Raw genomic sequence first — 14,540 nt, forward strand, 5'->3', positions numbered from 1 at the left:
CTTTCCCTCTATTTCTCTTTCTCTCGTTCTTTCTTTATCTCTCTTTTGCTATTTTTCTCTCCCTCTCTCTGACGTTCCTTCTCAATCTCTCTTTTCCTTCTTTTCCCTCTCTCCTTCTCCCTGGCTCTCCCTTCTTTCCTCTCCATCTTCCTCCGCTTCACGTCTTCGCCTCACTCGTTCCTCTCGAACAGTGAATCTCGCCGACGATCGACGAGATGTTTCCACGTACGAATTCTTTTCGAACGAGATCGCAGATAGTTTGCTCTTTGAGAGAGTGATTGCTTCTGATGGAGCGTGTATCTCTCTCTCTCTCTCTGTACATATACACGTTCGAATTTCTGGAATTGGAGTTTCTCTGTTTACACTCTCGTTTCTTTCACGCCTCGGTTCTCCAGTTCGAGGTTTCGGGGTGAAATTGATCCGTTAATGTCGACGGCGGTAAATTGGTTTCTGTATCGCGTGGATCGACCGTAGCCCCACCGTTTCAAACACCGTCATTCTGCCTATTACAGACGAAAATGAACTCGCTAATGATACGATCGCATAATATCCTCCGAGCGAGATAAAGTTATCGGTAACGAAGCCGAGCCAGATACCGCGGGGATCGATGTTTGATCTGCATCCGCCAGGACAGTTTGGCCGTACTCGTTCGACCCTGTCGCACGTTGCTCCGACGCCGTTGACGAGGGACGACATTTACCGTAGCGCTGTAATTTCCACATGTTGTTCCATCGAATTCGAGCTGCCCTGATTGACTTATGATTTCGCCGCGAGAGTTTGCGCTTCTCATTAGAGCGCGAAACGCGCTAGGTATGTATGTGGCTGTTGAGTATCTTGGTGAGAGCAACTGAATTCTCCCTCGTGCAATTTCCAATTAGTTCTCGAGAGTACGATTACGTGGAAAATTTGATTGGAATCATTCGAGCCTTTTTCTCGTTTTGTACCTACTGTTCGGGATAATTGAGTTTAGGCCAGGCCTACGATACGAACGTGACTCTCTGCTATTTTTAAGAACAGGGGTTGAATACGCGTTTAACACTAGGTTTACGGGGACGAGTCATTTTGACGCATTTCGAATTTCACAAGGAATATTACAGAAACTGTTTACATTTCTCTCCTACCACTGATGCTTATTATAGTGTATAATATTGTAGGAACCAACGGGAATCGAACCCGGGTCCGTCGGTTTAGCAAGCCGAGGCTTTGCGCGCTACGCCAACCATTATTATTAACTTTACTATTGACTTAAATGTAGTACATATTGTAATTATTTATATTATATACAATATTTATCTTATGTAAGGTAACGAAAGCAGAGATCACAAAGGAACAATTGCTGAGAGGAGACGGGGCAGGCTTGGAGTACATGAGAGTAATAAGTGAAAAAAGAGAGAGGAAGGAGAAAGAGACTGGAACCTAATTCAGAGTCAAATCCAAAGATATTTCCATAAATTACGCGCTGTTATTTGAAGGCATAGTGCAATAATCCGCATTATAATTGAATTTAATTTAATTTAAGTCTAAATCTAAGTTAACCGGAATAAAAACAAAAATGAAGATGTGAGTAGTGTAAGAGACAAATTAGCAATACATGTATAACCGGAAGCCCTCCTAAGCCGTAAGGCACGGAGTATGTGTAATAAATAATAATAATAAATACAATATTTATCTTAGGTCTAGTGGCGCGCTGCCTGCCCGGAGGCATCTGGTGCTATGCGGGGGGTTTGTCTGTGCTTTTCAGGGCATGATGTCCTTTTGTTAGTTTGCAGTGTGTGGGAGGGGAAAATTCACTATGTAAAAACTCAGTAGTTTGAGGGTTGAAGAGGTGTCACTTAGTTCGGGGGAGGGGGGTTGTTAGTTGGTAGTTAGTGGGGGCTTATTTTAGGTTAGTGGGGTTACGCCAACCACTCCCTTTCTATTCTCCCGTGTCGGTTTCCTATTTTTGGGTGGCCCCGATACTACAATATGCTGTTTTTTAAAGAAAATCTGCGGTTTCATTCACGCGTCAAGGTGACGCAGGTATATAAGAAATGTCCGTAAACCTAATGTTAATTTTTCGTTCGTTAATTTTTCCTCAATTTTTGGAGGGCTCCAAGAACCTTTAATAAAAGCGAGAATTTGGAGTTTCTTCGTGCATATCAATAGCAATAAATAATTCTAGACGACGTGTAAAAGTTAAACAGATGTTGTTTTAATTAATTCCAGTGTTCGAAAATTTTAATTTGTTATTTCTTGTGTGAAATATTTTAGGAATGACGGAATTTTTTGAAGGTGTTAAAAATGTCTGGACAACAGCAATAGAAGTGTAAAGGAAAAATGTTTAGAATTTCAGACAGACAATGTGTAAGTGAAATTAAGGTGTAAATGAGTGCTGCACGGTGACACAGGGTTTTAGGTTGAAAAGGCGAGACGTTTTTTTAGGAATTCTGTGCATAGAGTGAAAGGGATAAAGAAGTTAACAGTCGTGAGTTAGAGTCGTAGTTTTTAGAGACAGAGTTTGAAAGAGTTTTCAGCCAGAGTTTGTCAGAGTTCTATGGAGAATTTAATTAATAGTTGTTATAGCGTATTCAAACATTTACATTTTTACTAAATATATACAGTCTCTTAAATTAATGAATATTTCGTTTTCTCTTAAATTTATTTGCAGCCTAAAATTCCTGTTAACACCCGAATATTTAATTGCGAGATATAACAGAAAGTTCGACGTTGCAAATTCCATCCTCTAAAATTCGTGATTTTACCGTAATAACGAGAAGAGACGTTCGAGTAATTTACGTTGCCTGGAGCTTTTTTTAATTGTAACACGAGGTAAAATAGGTCACTTACCAGTGTTGTTCACCGGATCTCCGCCTTTTACGGGCCAGCCAACGGACACGTTCGTCTTCGAGGAGAAACTGAAGTACGCGAGGAATTGGGATCTCGTTGTGTTCTCGTTTATCCTGGAACAAACACGGATACGTACACTCAGAGTTGGCCCTCGTACACGAGATACACGGCGTTTCACGCGTCGAAACAATAAAAGAAACCTGCCGCGATAAATATTATGAGTGGCGTTATTGCGTGACCCACGCAGCCCGGGATTATATTTACGAGGGATTCTCACGGCACACGCTGTGGAAATTTACAAGTGGCCGCGAAAGAGTCGCCCAATTTTTTATCAATTCCCGCGCGTTGGTTATGAACGAGCGGCACTTATTTCGTGAAATATGAATTTCTTTTTTTTAGAACAAGTTGTTGTGCTTGAAATATAGGAGAGACTGTGGTAAATATCCGCGCGGTGAGGCAAAGAATATTTGTTTATTTATTTATTCGGCGAATGGATGGTAAAGATGATTTGAAAATGCGACAGAAATTTTGTGAAAAATTTAAGAAAAATGTGTATCACTTCAGAAGGAAAGGTTAAGAAGAAACTTGTATAAAAGTCGAAATAGGAAAATTCAATTTTAGAATGATTTTAGAGCTATTTGTTCTATTTGCCGCTGGAAGCGTCTAGCGGTACTACTTGTCTGACTGAGATGTCGTCTAGACTTATACTACTGCGAGACTGTAAACATTCCAGAATCACGATTTTTTTTCTAAATTCGTAAATCTGTTTATTCTTATTATAGTTTGTATATTAAATTTCTTCATGCAATGTAGTTTATGTGAAAATACTCGAATTTTCTTTTTATAATCTGATATTCGCTAAGTTGTATCTTTACGAATTTTTTGGATCGGAACTTTTATTTTAAATTGTTCGGGGAAATGACGCAATATGTAATGACTAGACTGCGTATTTTCATGCATTTATAGAATATTTAAACGTGCAAAATTGCACAGAATGCGCGCAAAATGAAAAATATCCAAATTATGGTGCTTTTTATAATACCTGGAAGGTGAAATAATTTTCAACCAAAGTTTAATTTTTTTTAATTATATTCCCAGAAATATAGATTTGCATTAAAATCCGCAGTTTAATAATGACATAATAATCAGTAGACTGCGGATTGTTATGCATTTCTGGAAAATTTGATATCACAAAAACAGCCAGAATGCGCATAACAAGCAAAAATAACAAACAAACCCAAAATACAGTACTCGTTATAATATTTAAAAATAAAACAATTACCTATCTACCTTCTATTTTTTTCATTAATTCCTAAAAATATGAATTCCCATAAAAATCCTCAGTCTAACGATCAATTACAACAAGCCTCCCGCTTTACTTCCCCGACTAGAATTTCAGTTAGACATGCCTGAAGACGAATGTGGGCCTAATGCGGTAACTATTAGGCACACGTAAATGCTGCAAGCCTAATCGTTACCGCATTAGGTCCTAATTCGGAAGGAATGACGCATGCCTAAGTTGGGCATTCCTAACAGTTACCATACGTGGCCGAGCGCACGCTTAGGTTGGGCATTCCTAACAGTTGCCATACGTGGCCCAAATGGGGGGCCATACGTGGCCGAGCGCACACCTAAGTTATGCATTCCTAACAGTTGCCATACGTGGCCCAAATGGGGATGGCTGAACGCACGCTTAGGTTGGGCATTCCTAACAATTCCATACGTGGCTGAAATGGGGATGGCCGAGCGTACGCCTAAATTGGGCATTCCTAACAGTGCCATACGTGGCCCAAATGGGGATGGCTGAGCGCACGCTTAGGTTGGGCATTCCTAACAGTTGCCATACGTGGCCGAGCGCACGCCTAAGTTATGCATTCCTAACAGTTGCCATACGTGGCCCAAATGGGGTTGGCCGAGCGCACGCTTAGGTTGGACATTCCTAACAGTTGCCATACGTGGCCCAAATGGGGATGGCCGAGCGCACGCCTAAATTAGGTGGAGTGGGGCTCTCAAACTTATACGTAGGAATATTTACAGACATCTCAGTGAGGGCTTTCAACAAGATAAAAGTTTTTACAATTTAATCCATACAGTGTCTTGATGAGGTATTCCTCGTCAGATTTCATTAATGTCTCCCAGTGAAAACCTAATAAAGCTATTCTAATAAGGGCCTTATTGGACAGTCATTGGGAAAGCCTAATGCGGCCCTAACGCGGCTTTCCCAATTAGGTGGAATATTCCGCGTTACATACCGCATGCGGGCCGAACAGGCAAATTAGGCTAGCCTAATGCAGACCTAATGTCTGCCTAACTGAAATTTCTAGTCGGGTCTTTAGTCACCAGAAACCAATCAACTCCTAAAGGCAGGAACTCTCCGTACCTCAACCAAATCCCACCAGATATTTACTCTCCTCCCTCCTCCGAAGATACCACAAGTTGAAACGAAATATTTCAGAGGAGCGTATTTCCACGTAATATCGTGCATGTTAGCCAGCGTAAGACTGGGAATCAACCTGCTCGGTACCGCGCCGGATAGACTAGCTTCTGGATAGGAAACGAATACGAAGGAATAGCTCGGAACGGTTGCACGTTCTGGAATCGGAAACGTGCCTCGAAAGTAACAGAGTGTATCGGCGTGTTATTACGCAGAAGCATCCAGTGGCACTATGAAAAAAAAGGTTCCTCTCTCCTGCAGAACTTTTTCTCTCCCCCTTGTTCGAAGGTTGTACGCGCGAAAAGTTCGCGTGGCTATCGACGATGACGTCGAGAAGATGGTCGAGCGTGTATCTCTCCCAGTTGGAGAAATCGTGTTGTCGCGGAGGAGAGAGAAAAAAGTGTCTCTGGGTCGGGACACGATGGTTCCTGGAGATTGGTCGAGCGTCGATCCGAGATCGAGGCGGTCGTTCGTCGTGCTCGAGAGCTGTTTAGAAAGCAAGCACGTCCAAGTCCTTCGTCGAATGGACGAGAATCGATAGCTGGACCCTTCCCACGAGAGAGAAACTTCTTCCCTCGACAGGACCTGTGTCCTACATAAAAACTTATCTCCCGCGGAACGCTATCGCGCTTCTGACGTTCTCTACAGCCTTTTTCTTCTAATTAAATCGACGCGACTCCGGAGGTTTCCCACGTTTTTCAACGATCCCAGGGATTCGAAGGAATTTCTGCGGCGTTTTAGAACGAAAGTTTGGGTAATATTTGGCTGTTGTTGTATATTGCAGAAGAATTTATTAGAGAAAATGACAGAATTATGGACGGATTAAGCGTGATCGAGGATAATACGAGATTTAAGCTTCGCTGGTATTACATTATTTGAATTACGCGCGCTTTCCGACTGAGTATGCGTGAATATTGATCATAGTCGCGTGTCGTAAATTATTTTACGAAAGTAATTCGTTTTAGAAAATTTTTTACTTGCAATTCTTCCATATTTTTCCTGTAGAATAAAAATAAAAAATTCTTACAAACTCCGAAGTACCTTGGTTTAATAACATGTTGAAAAGTTTTAATTAGGATAAAATAATCATTCGACGGTCTTATTTTCACAGTACTCTGATTGTCATATCGATAATTTCTTATTTTAAACGAAAATTGAAAGAGAATTGACAAGAGGCCCACGAAAGGCCTGGCTATAAAGTACGGCGTGCGAGGGATGAAGGGACAGTGTGTCATAGTATTATAGTTATTCTGATATTTTCTAAAATAAACATCCATTTATATTTCTGATCCCACACTACCAACAATAAATATTTTACTATCCATAAGTATTGAAATATTTGGACAGTTCCTCATTATCGAAGAAACACGAAATTTTGAAGTGCAGTTTTTCTCACCGTTTCCACAAGCTCGTATAATATTAACAACGTGCTATCAGGATAAAACTTAACTTCAATTAGTCTAAATAAAAAGGCAATAATTGCAAAACACTCGAGTAGAGCAGTGACTTTTTGAACGTTTCTCGTCTTCGCTCGTTCGAAATCCAATATTTTCAGCTACCCGCTGGAAATCTGTGTTACCCCCCTATAACGTGTTTCTATCTCCGAAAACACGTATGCATACTGAAAATTGGAACACGTGTACGTAAATACCATCTCGCAGGTACGTGATACGATAAACTTCGATGTTTGTTCACACGATACAATGAATATGAAGTGGTAGTAGCTGTGTAAAACGTTAAAACGTTGAACGGGGATATTGGCGACAGAAGGCTTTCTCCACCGGGCAATATTGGCGACACCGAATCGCGAGGCACGACACTGATGACTCCTGGTGCCTTGAGACTCGACACCGACCACCCTCGGGATTTACCGATAGAAACTGGTTACCTTGGAAGCGTGAAACGCGGTACCGAGTATCCTCCGGTCGAAGAAGATGACGATCCGAGAGTCGTTCGACTTGGAGTTGATAAATTCTCGGATTATATGCGCTGTTAATCGCGACGTGTTAATGACGAGTCTTGTGAGATTCTGTAGCGACGATTCGTGATCTCTGCGGAGGGTTGTAGTGAAGATTTGAAAGTTTAGGGATTTAGTGAGACGTCGTTACAATGGAGAAACTGAATTTTTCGGGAGAAAAGAAAACCATTTTGTGGAGTAATGTAAAATCAGATTTGCGCTTCTATTTTTCAGGTTTATAGATTTTGTGTATCAGAACATAAGTTGTCATAAAGACCCAAACACCTTATGTGTAATAATTTTTAATACCAGTACGCTTATTAAGGGAACATAAACAAATATATGAATAACAATTTAATTTTTAAATTATTAAATTTCATTCGAAGTTATTAAAAAAATGAGAACGCGATGGATTGAAAAAGGCCCAAAGACCGCACTAGGGTTAAATATGGGTGCGGACAGTTGATTGTAGATTGATTGTAGATTGGGTCAAAAAAGACCCAAAGACCAATGTACAGTCGAACGAAAGAAATTTATTAATATTTACGAAATATTTTGCGATGTTAATCAAGTACCTTTTAATGGTATATGCAAAAAAAAAACAGCGTACTTGTTATGTTACAGAATTTATAAAATGCTCATGGTGCACAAAATCTTTCTATTTTAATTGTTTCTACGATAAATATCACCCATTAGAGTACGACATACATATACAGGGTATCCTAGTTTTTTCCGATCAAACTTTGTCAGTATGTTTTATGGGGATAAGAGAGAGAAAAATGTTATACAAACATAGGTTGTTTGAAGATTTACTAAGAAGTTATAACAATAATAACAAACACGAAAGGAACGGTAACGAACTTGCTGTTACTATGGCACAAAGTAGGAATAAATCAGCGATATTTACATTTAGTCTGTTTATGCAAGCTATGTTTGCGTTCTGAGGTCCTCGAAGGTGTTGAATGTAACTTTTACCAGTTAATTGTCTTGTATCGCAGTCTATTAAACCAATTCCACAATATTAATAACCTGATCAATGCTCTCTTATTTTTTCTCTCTTATACGCTCTCGGTCTCTTTGTTTTCATTAACAACGCGGTTCTACTGTTTACTCGTTGCTTCTCTTTAGGACACTGACCGTTTCACCAATCTCGAGTCGATTCGAGTATCAGCCATAGATCATGTCTATCTTAGAACGTTCACACAAATGCAAAATAAACACACGACATTCACGCCATCACTCACAACATATTATTAAAACCAAATCCACATTGTCTACCGTAATTTCAAAACGTGTCATTATTTTCAATTGCGTGTATTTTATTTGAATACAGAAAATAAAAATAAAAGTTGTACTTCCAGTGAATCTTCAAAATGACCTAAACTTCCCCCTTCAACTTTTCACGCTTACACCCTTCAAATTTCCTCCGCGACAAAATACAATAGAAACACATACATCAAACTTTCTGATTGCTCGTTATTTCACCAAAATTCGTAATTAGGCATTAAAAAATCAAGGGAACGAGTACTTCCAGTGAATCTTCAAAATTACCTAAACTTCCCTCTTCAAGTCTTCACACTTACACCCTACAAATTTCCTCCGCGACAAAATACAATAGAAACACATACGTGAAACTCTCGGATTGCTCGTGACTTGGCGAAACCTCGTAATTCAAGTACAAAGAACGAAGGAAAGTAAGAAAGTTGGACGGTGGCGATTCGAGCCGTGCCACGTAGATAGAAGACAACGATCGGATCGTAGACTCCGTGAACGGGGATGGTTGAAGGAACGTGCACCGTCTCGGGTGCTTCTAATCGAATTATTCAGTTAGGTCAGGTTAGCTCTAGTTGGGTTAGCGTCACAGCAGCCGGAGCCAGAGGTTACTCAAGGCACTCGTAACTCCTAATTCTATTTACTTACAATAAATCCTCCTTCATTCGGTCCTTCGTCAACCCGGCCGATTTGATTAGCTGCCAATCTGGCTGCAGCTTCTCTCGCCAAGCGCTTACTCGAAAACTTTCCTCCCAGGTTTCTTGAACGACCGCGGTCGTTCAAGTTTCGCCGGTGGCCAGCCGCGTTTGATTTATCACTGGATCCTTTCGATCGTGAACAATATGTCGCGGCAGAGAGACATTCCACGAAACGGTCCGCTCTCTCGCGTGATTTACGACCTCTTACGCTTCGGAACTCCTTCAACTTCTACCACGTGAGAGAGACGGAGACGGAGACGGAGAGAGAGACAGAGAGAGCGTCTCTTTCGTGGACTTCTTTCTTCACTTCTACCACGTGAGAGAGACAGAGACAGAGAGACAGAGAGAGAGAGAGAAACACAGAGAGAGAGACAGAGAGAGAGACAGAGAGAGAGAAACAGAGAGAGAGAGAGAGAGAGAGAGAGAGAAAGAGAGAGCGTCTCTTTCGTAGACTTCTTTCTTCACTTCTACCACGTGAGAGAGACAGAGACAGAGAGAGAGTGAGAGAGAGAGAGAGACAGAGACAGAGAGAGGCAGAGAGAGAGACAGAGAGAGAGACAGAGAGAGACAGAGAGAGAGGGAGAGAGAGGGAGAGAGGGAGCGTCTCTTTCGTAGACTTCTTTCTTCACTTCTACCACGTGAAACAGAGAGAGAGAGGGAAATAAGCCTCCTTCTTTCATAGACTTCCTTTTTCCTCCGCTCGGACCTTGAAACTTCTCTCATCGATCCGTTCCAAGGAATCAGGAAAACCGAGGGCTATTTACGAGGGAAAACCCTCGTTTTACGACTCCAAAGGCCACAAAAGCTTTTTCACGAGAGAAAGATAGGAAGAGATAGGAGAGAACGTAGCGGTAGGGAGAAACGAGAGAGGAATCGATCGGCACCTGTGCACGAAAATCTGTCGAAGCTGTCGCGGCAATAGGAAGCTGAAGGCCCTCTTGTTAACATCGAAAGGGCTGACAAAGGGGCGGGCTTGGCCTCTTAACTTCCCGCTCCTAGACGGTGAATAACCTTTTCTTCGGCCGCCAGAGAAGCTAGAGAGAGAGAGAGAGAGAGAGAGAGAGAGAGGGGGGGAGGAGAGAACGACGGTACAGCAAACGATTCTTCTCTTACCCGCTTTGTTATTCTTCCCCAGAAGAATATTGTAAGACTAATAGCTGAAGAGAGAAATTCTTTCGTTTGTGTAACTGGAGCAGCACTTTGGCAATTCATTTTACATAATTGAAACGCTGGATGAATTCTACGATTTACTTGGTGAAACGTGGGATTGTAGTTTGTTGAAAAAAAAAAGAAGAAGTATTCGTGACACTCGTGTTCTCGTTGCGCGTGTAAAAGGTCAACGACACCAATTCACAGAGATTCTTGGCGAAGAGTCGATTCGCGTGCACTACCCCTCCGAGTAAATTAAGAACAGCCTGAGCCACGGTTAGAAGGAGGAAGGAAACGGTTTGCGGGCGTTCGTTACTGTAACGAACTTCTTTCCACGGATGCACGATGTTCGAATTCCTATCACGTTTCTCCGCCTCTCTCTGAAAATCAGCTCCTCGCGAAACATGCTCTTTCACTCGAAGCGCGAAGACCTCCGATCTGTTCGTACACGATTAAAGAGTTCCACGCTGTTATCCACGTCACGTAGCACGATGTAGCGGTAACTGTTGAGGAAGGATGTTTCAGTTTTGTAAATAACGAAATCGACTTCGACACGATTTACAATCTTCGGGCGTTTGGTGATTTTTCTGGGGATGCCGCTGGAGAGAGTTTTATTAGAGCAAGTGTAAGGGAATGGAAGAAGAAGATATTTCTTCCGTTTCGAAGAAGATTGTTGTTCATCTTGGAGAGAAATTTAAAATTGCCAGGAGAGTAATTTTGAGCTATTCGTCTTCTCAAAAATTCTGTATATAGAAAAATAGAAGAATTCATCTAACGGAATATATCTCTTCCATTTCGAAGAAGGTTCTTGTTCATCTTGGAGAGAATTTGAAAATTTCCAAGATAGTAATTTTGAGTTATTAATCTTTTAAAGAATTCTGTAATTTTGCAGCGAAATTTAAAATAAGCAAATAAGCAAAAATGGAAGAATTCATATGAGAGAACATATTTCTTCCATTTCGAAGAAGGTTCTTGTTCATCTTGGAGAGAAATTGAAAATTTCCAAGATAGTAATTTTGAGATATTAATCTTTTAACGAATTCTCTAATTTTGCAGCGAATTTTGAAAAGAGCAAATATGCAAAAATGGAAGAATTCATATGAGAGAACATATTTCTTCCATTTCGAAGAAGGTTCTTGTTCATCTTGGAGAGAAATTGAAAATTTCCAAGATAGTAATTTTGAGATATTAATCTTTTAACGAATTCTCTAATTTTGCAGCGAATTTTGAAAAGAGCAAATATGCAAAAATGGAAGAATTCATATGAGAGAACATATTTCTTCCATTTCGAAGAAGGTTCTTGTTCATCTTGGAGAGAAATTGAAAATTTCCAAGATAGTAATTTTGAGATATTAATCTTTTAACGAATTCTCTAATTTTGCAGCGAATTTTGAAAAGAGCAAATATGCAAAAATGGAAGAATTCATATGAGAGAACATATTTCTTCCATTTCGAAGAAGGTTCTTGTTCATCTTGGAGAGAAATTGAAAATTTCCAAGATAGTAATTTTGAGATATTAATCTTTTAACGAATTCTCTAATTTTGCAGCGAATTTTGAAAAGAGCAAATATGCAAAAATGGAAGAATTCATATGAGAGAACATATTTCTTCCATTTCGAAGAAGGTTCTTGTTCATCTTGGAGAGAAATTGAAAATTTCCAAGATAGTAATTTTGAGATATTAATCTTTTAACGAATTCTCTAATTTTGCAGCGAATTTTGAAAAGAGCAAATATGCAAAAATGGAAGAATTCATATGAGAGAACATATTTCTTCCATTTCGAAGAAGGTTCTTGTTCATCTTGGAGAGAAATTGAAAATTTCCAAGATAGTAATTTTGAGATATTAATCTTTTAACGAATTCTCTAATTTTGCAGCGAATTTTGAAAAGAGCAAATATGCAAAAATGGAAGAATTCATATGAGAGAACATATTTCTTCCATTTCGAAGAAGGTTCTTGTTCATAGGGAGAGAGACGGTACAGGATCGTGAAAGAAGCAGCCCTGAGCGATTTTCATACAAATTCCCGAGCCGCCGGTAATCATAGCAAAATTAAGGTCATCCATCACCCACCAAGCCCATTCTATTCCGCTACCTCACTTAATAGTATTCCGCTGAGCGACGTAATTTCACTCTGCACGCCTCTCGTCTGTCTGCACCTATGCAAGAAGACGACCGACGGAGCGATGAAGAAAAATCGACGGAAAGACGCCGCATTTCTCGGCTCCGTACGAATGTACAGATGGGAAAGGGAACATTCTGCGTGGTGAATATTTGAATATATCGTTCGTCTGATCGTCTTTAGCGAGAAGAATAGACGTGGGATTTTAGTTGGACTTGTGATTCAGATGAGGAACAGTGTATTGTAAGGTGAAATTGACGAAGTCGTTTTAATCGATCGCTAAAATAATCTGGTATTCCGTTCGCTGGTAATGGTCGGTAATTTGCGTAATTTCAGCACCCTTTCCCGTTTCCACATGCTCCCCTCAGCCGTTGGGGCTGTGCAAGCTTTGGGGTGGGAGTGTAGCTTGTTTCAAGGCACCTAGGCGCGTCGTACGACGCCTTGCAGTATTTAAAATAATAATAATGTGGGAACCTAGGGAAAAATATTGAGGGACCCAACGGGAATCGAACCGGGGACCTTCGGCTTAGCAGGCTGAGGCTTTGCGCGCTGCGCCAACCACTCCCTCTCTATTCTCCCTTCGAGGTTTCCTATTCTCAGCCGAAACTCTGTTTCTCAACTCTTTTTGGGAGACGTGCAAAACCCTCTCATCACATAATTTCATCTCACAGCGCCTGGCTTTGTGCAGCCGTAGATGCCTCCCATCCCGGCTGAGCCCCCATTTGTAGGAATCTAGAGAAAAATATTGAGGGACCCAACGGGAATCGAACCTGGGACCTTCGGCTTAGTAAGCCGAGGCTTTGCGCGCTACGTCAATCACTCTCTCTCTATTCTCCCTTCAAGGTTTCCTATTTGGGTATGGAGGCCCCGACACTACGTATATATCAGTGTCGTTCGGAAGAAAGGATATTCTACTGCCTGGAGTGGCCAATTTAATTGCATTAATCGCATTATTATGAATGTAGCCGGATTTATGGCAGCGAACGAAGTGGTCGCCGTCGCAGGTAAATATCGTTTCCTCAAAACACCACAAGTGTTCATTGCGTTGCCTGCGACACTGACCCTGCCATAAATCCTGGAGTCTCCGAAGAGAAAAATAGAAAAGTGCGACTTTTGCCAACGTCGATGGGCCACTTGACTTCAACGAAGCCTAGAAAAGCGGAGATTCCACAGGATTCCCACGCATTCGTCCACCGAACATTTTCTCCGGTCGTTGTACACCCCAGCCTAAGATAACGCGCTAAGGGCGAAATGGAGGGAGGTTGCGATGCACCGGAGCAAACTGATTGGTGATTTTAGAAAAGGAAAAATCACCAATCAGGGTGTTTTTGGAAAGGTAGGGGGAGTCTCCGTCGAGGGAAACCGGCAGAAAGACTTCGCACCTCGCAATGGACTCTAGACCTCGAATTAGTTTAGAACATAGAACACAAAATAAAACTCAGTGTTTCAAGACAGAAACTGGTCCTTCGTAGCCTTAGACCATTGACCGGCAACGCTCGAACGATCGAAAGATCAACCGCAAGCCCTAACAACGAACGCTATTAAATTTTGCGAATCGCTTGACTTTTTCAGATCACAATCCTCCTTCAGACTTAATGTATAATCCAGACAGAAGTATGGTAATATCTGAATAAATCCAATTTACATGCATATCAGATGATTCATTAGAAATTCTGGACGCATAATTACATAAAAATGACATATTATTCCTATATAAAAAAAAAACAAATAATTCTTTTATATAGTGGCTTTGCTTGCTGTGCTTTCGTACTCGCAGGAAGTTAATGCCTAAGTTCGGTTTGGGGTCAAATTGTCCCGAACAGTACCAACGTATACTAAAAGTGATTATTTCGTAGAAAATAGCATCAAACACATTTTTCTTCGCTTGGCACATTCTCCCAGTACCATTGAACAAAGTCACTAAATTTCACATGAATCAGGTATTTTCTCAAAAAGCTTCGATTTTAATATCTATACTTTTATCAGTTTTACATAATTCCATGGGTGCCTCCTCTCACACACCTAATATTCGTTAAATACTCAAACTGTGCAAAATGCACAGTGCGTTACAATAGATAATACC

At 40.8% G+C, this 14,540-nt stretch overlaps 1 protein-coding gene across 1 annotated transcript in view; it reads right to left on the reverse strand.

The window, feature by feature from the left end:
- Positions 1-14,540, reverse strand: part of LOC108570387 — a 147,064-nt gene that overhangs the window by 12,163 nt on the left and 120,361 nt on the right. Inside the window, exon 5 of the mRNA XM_017932246.1 lies at positions 2,827-2,939. Within this exon, the coding sequence (XP_017787735.1) occupies positions 2,827-2,939 (113 nt within the window). The remainder of the gene's footprint in view (positions 1-2,826; positions 2,940-14,540) is intronic.

Source organism: Habropoda laboriosa, unplaced genomic scaffold (assembly GCF_001263275.1).
Source record: "Habropoda laboriosa isolate 0110345459 unplaced genomic scaffold, ASM126327v1 scaffold77, whole genome shotgun sequence".
Taxonomy (NCBI): Eukaryota; Metazoa; Arthropoda; class Insecta; order Hymenoptera; family Apidae; genus Habropoda; species Habropoda laboriosa.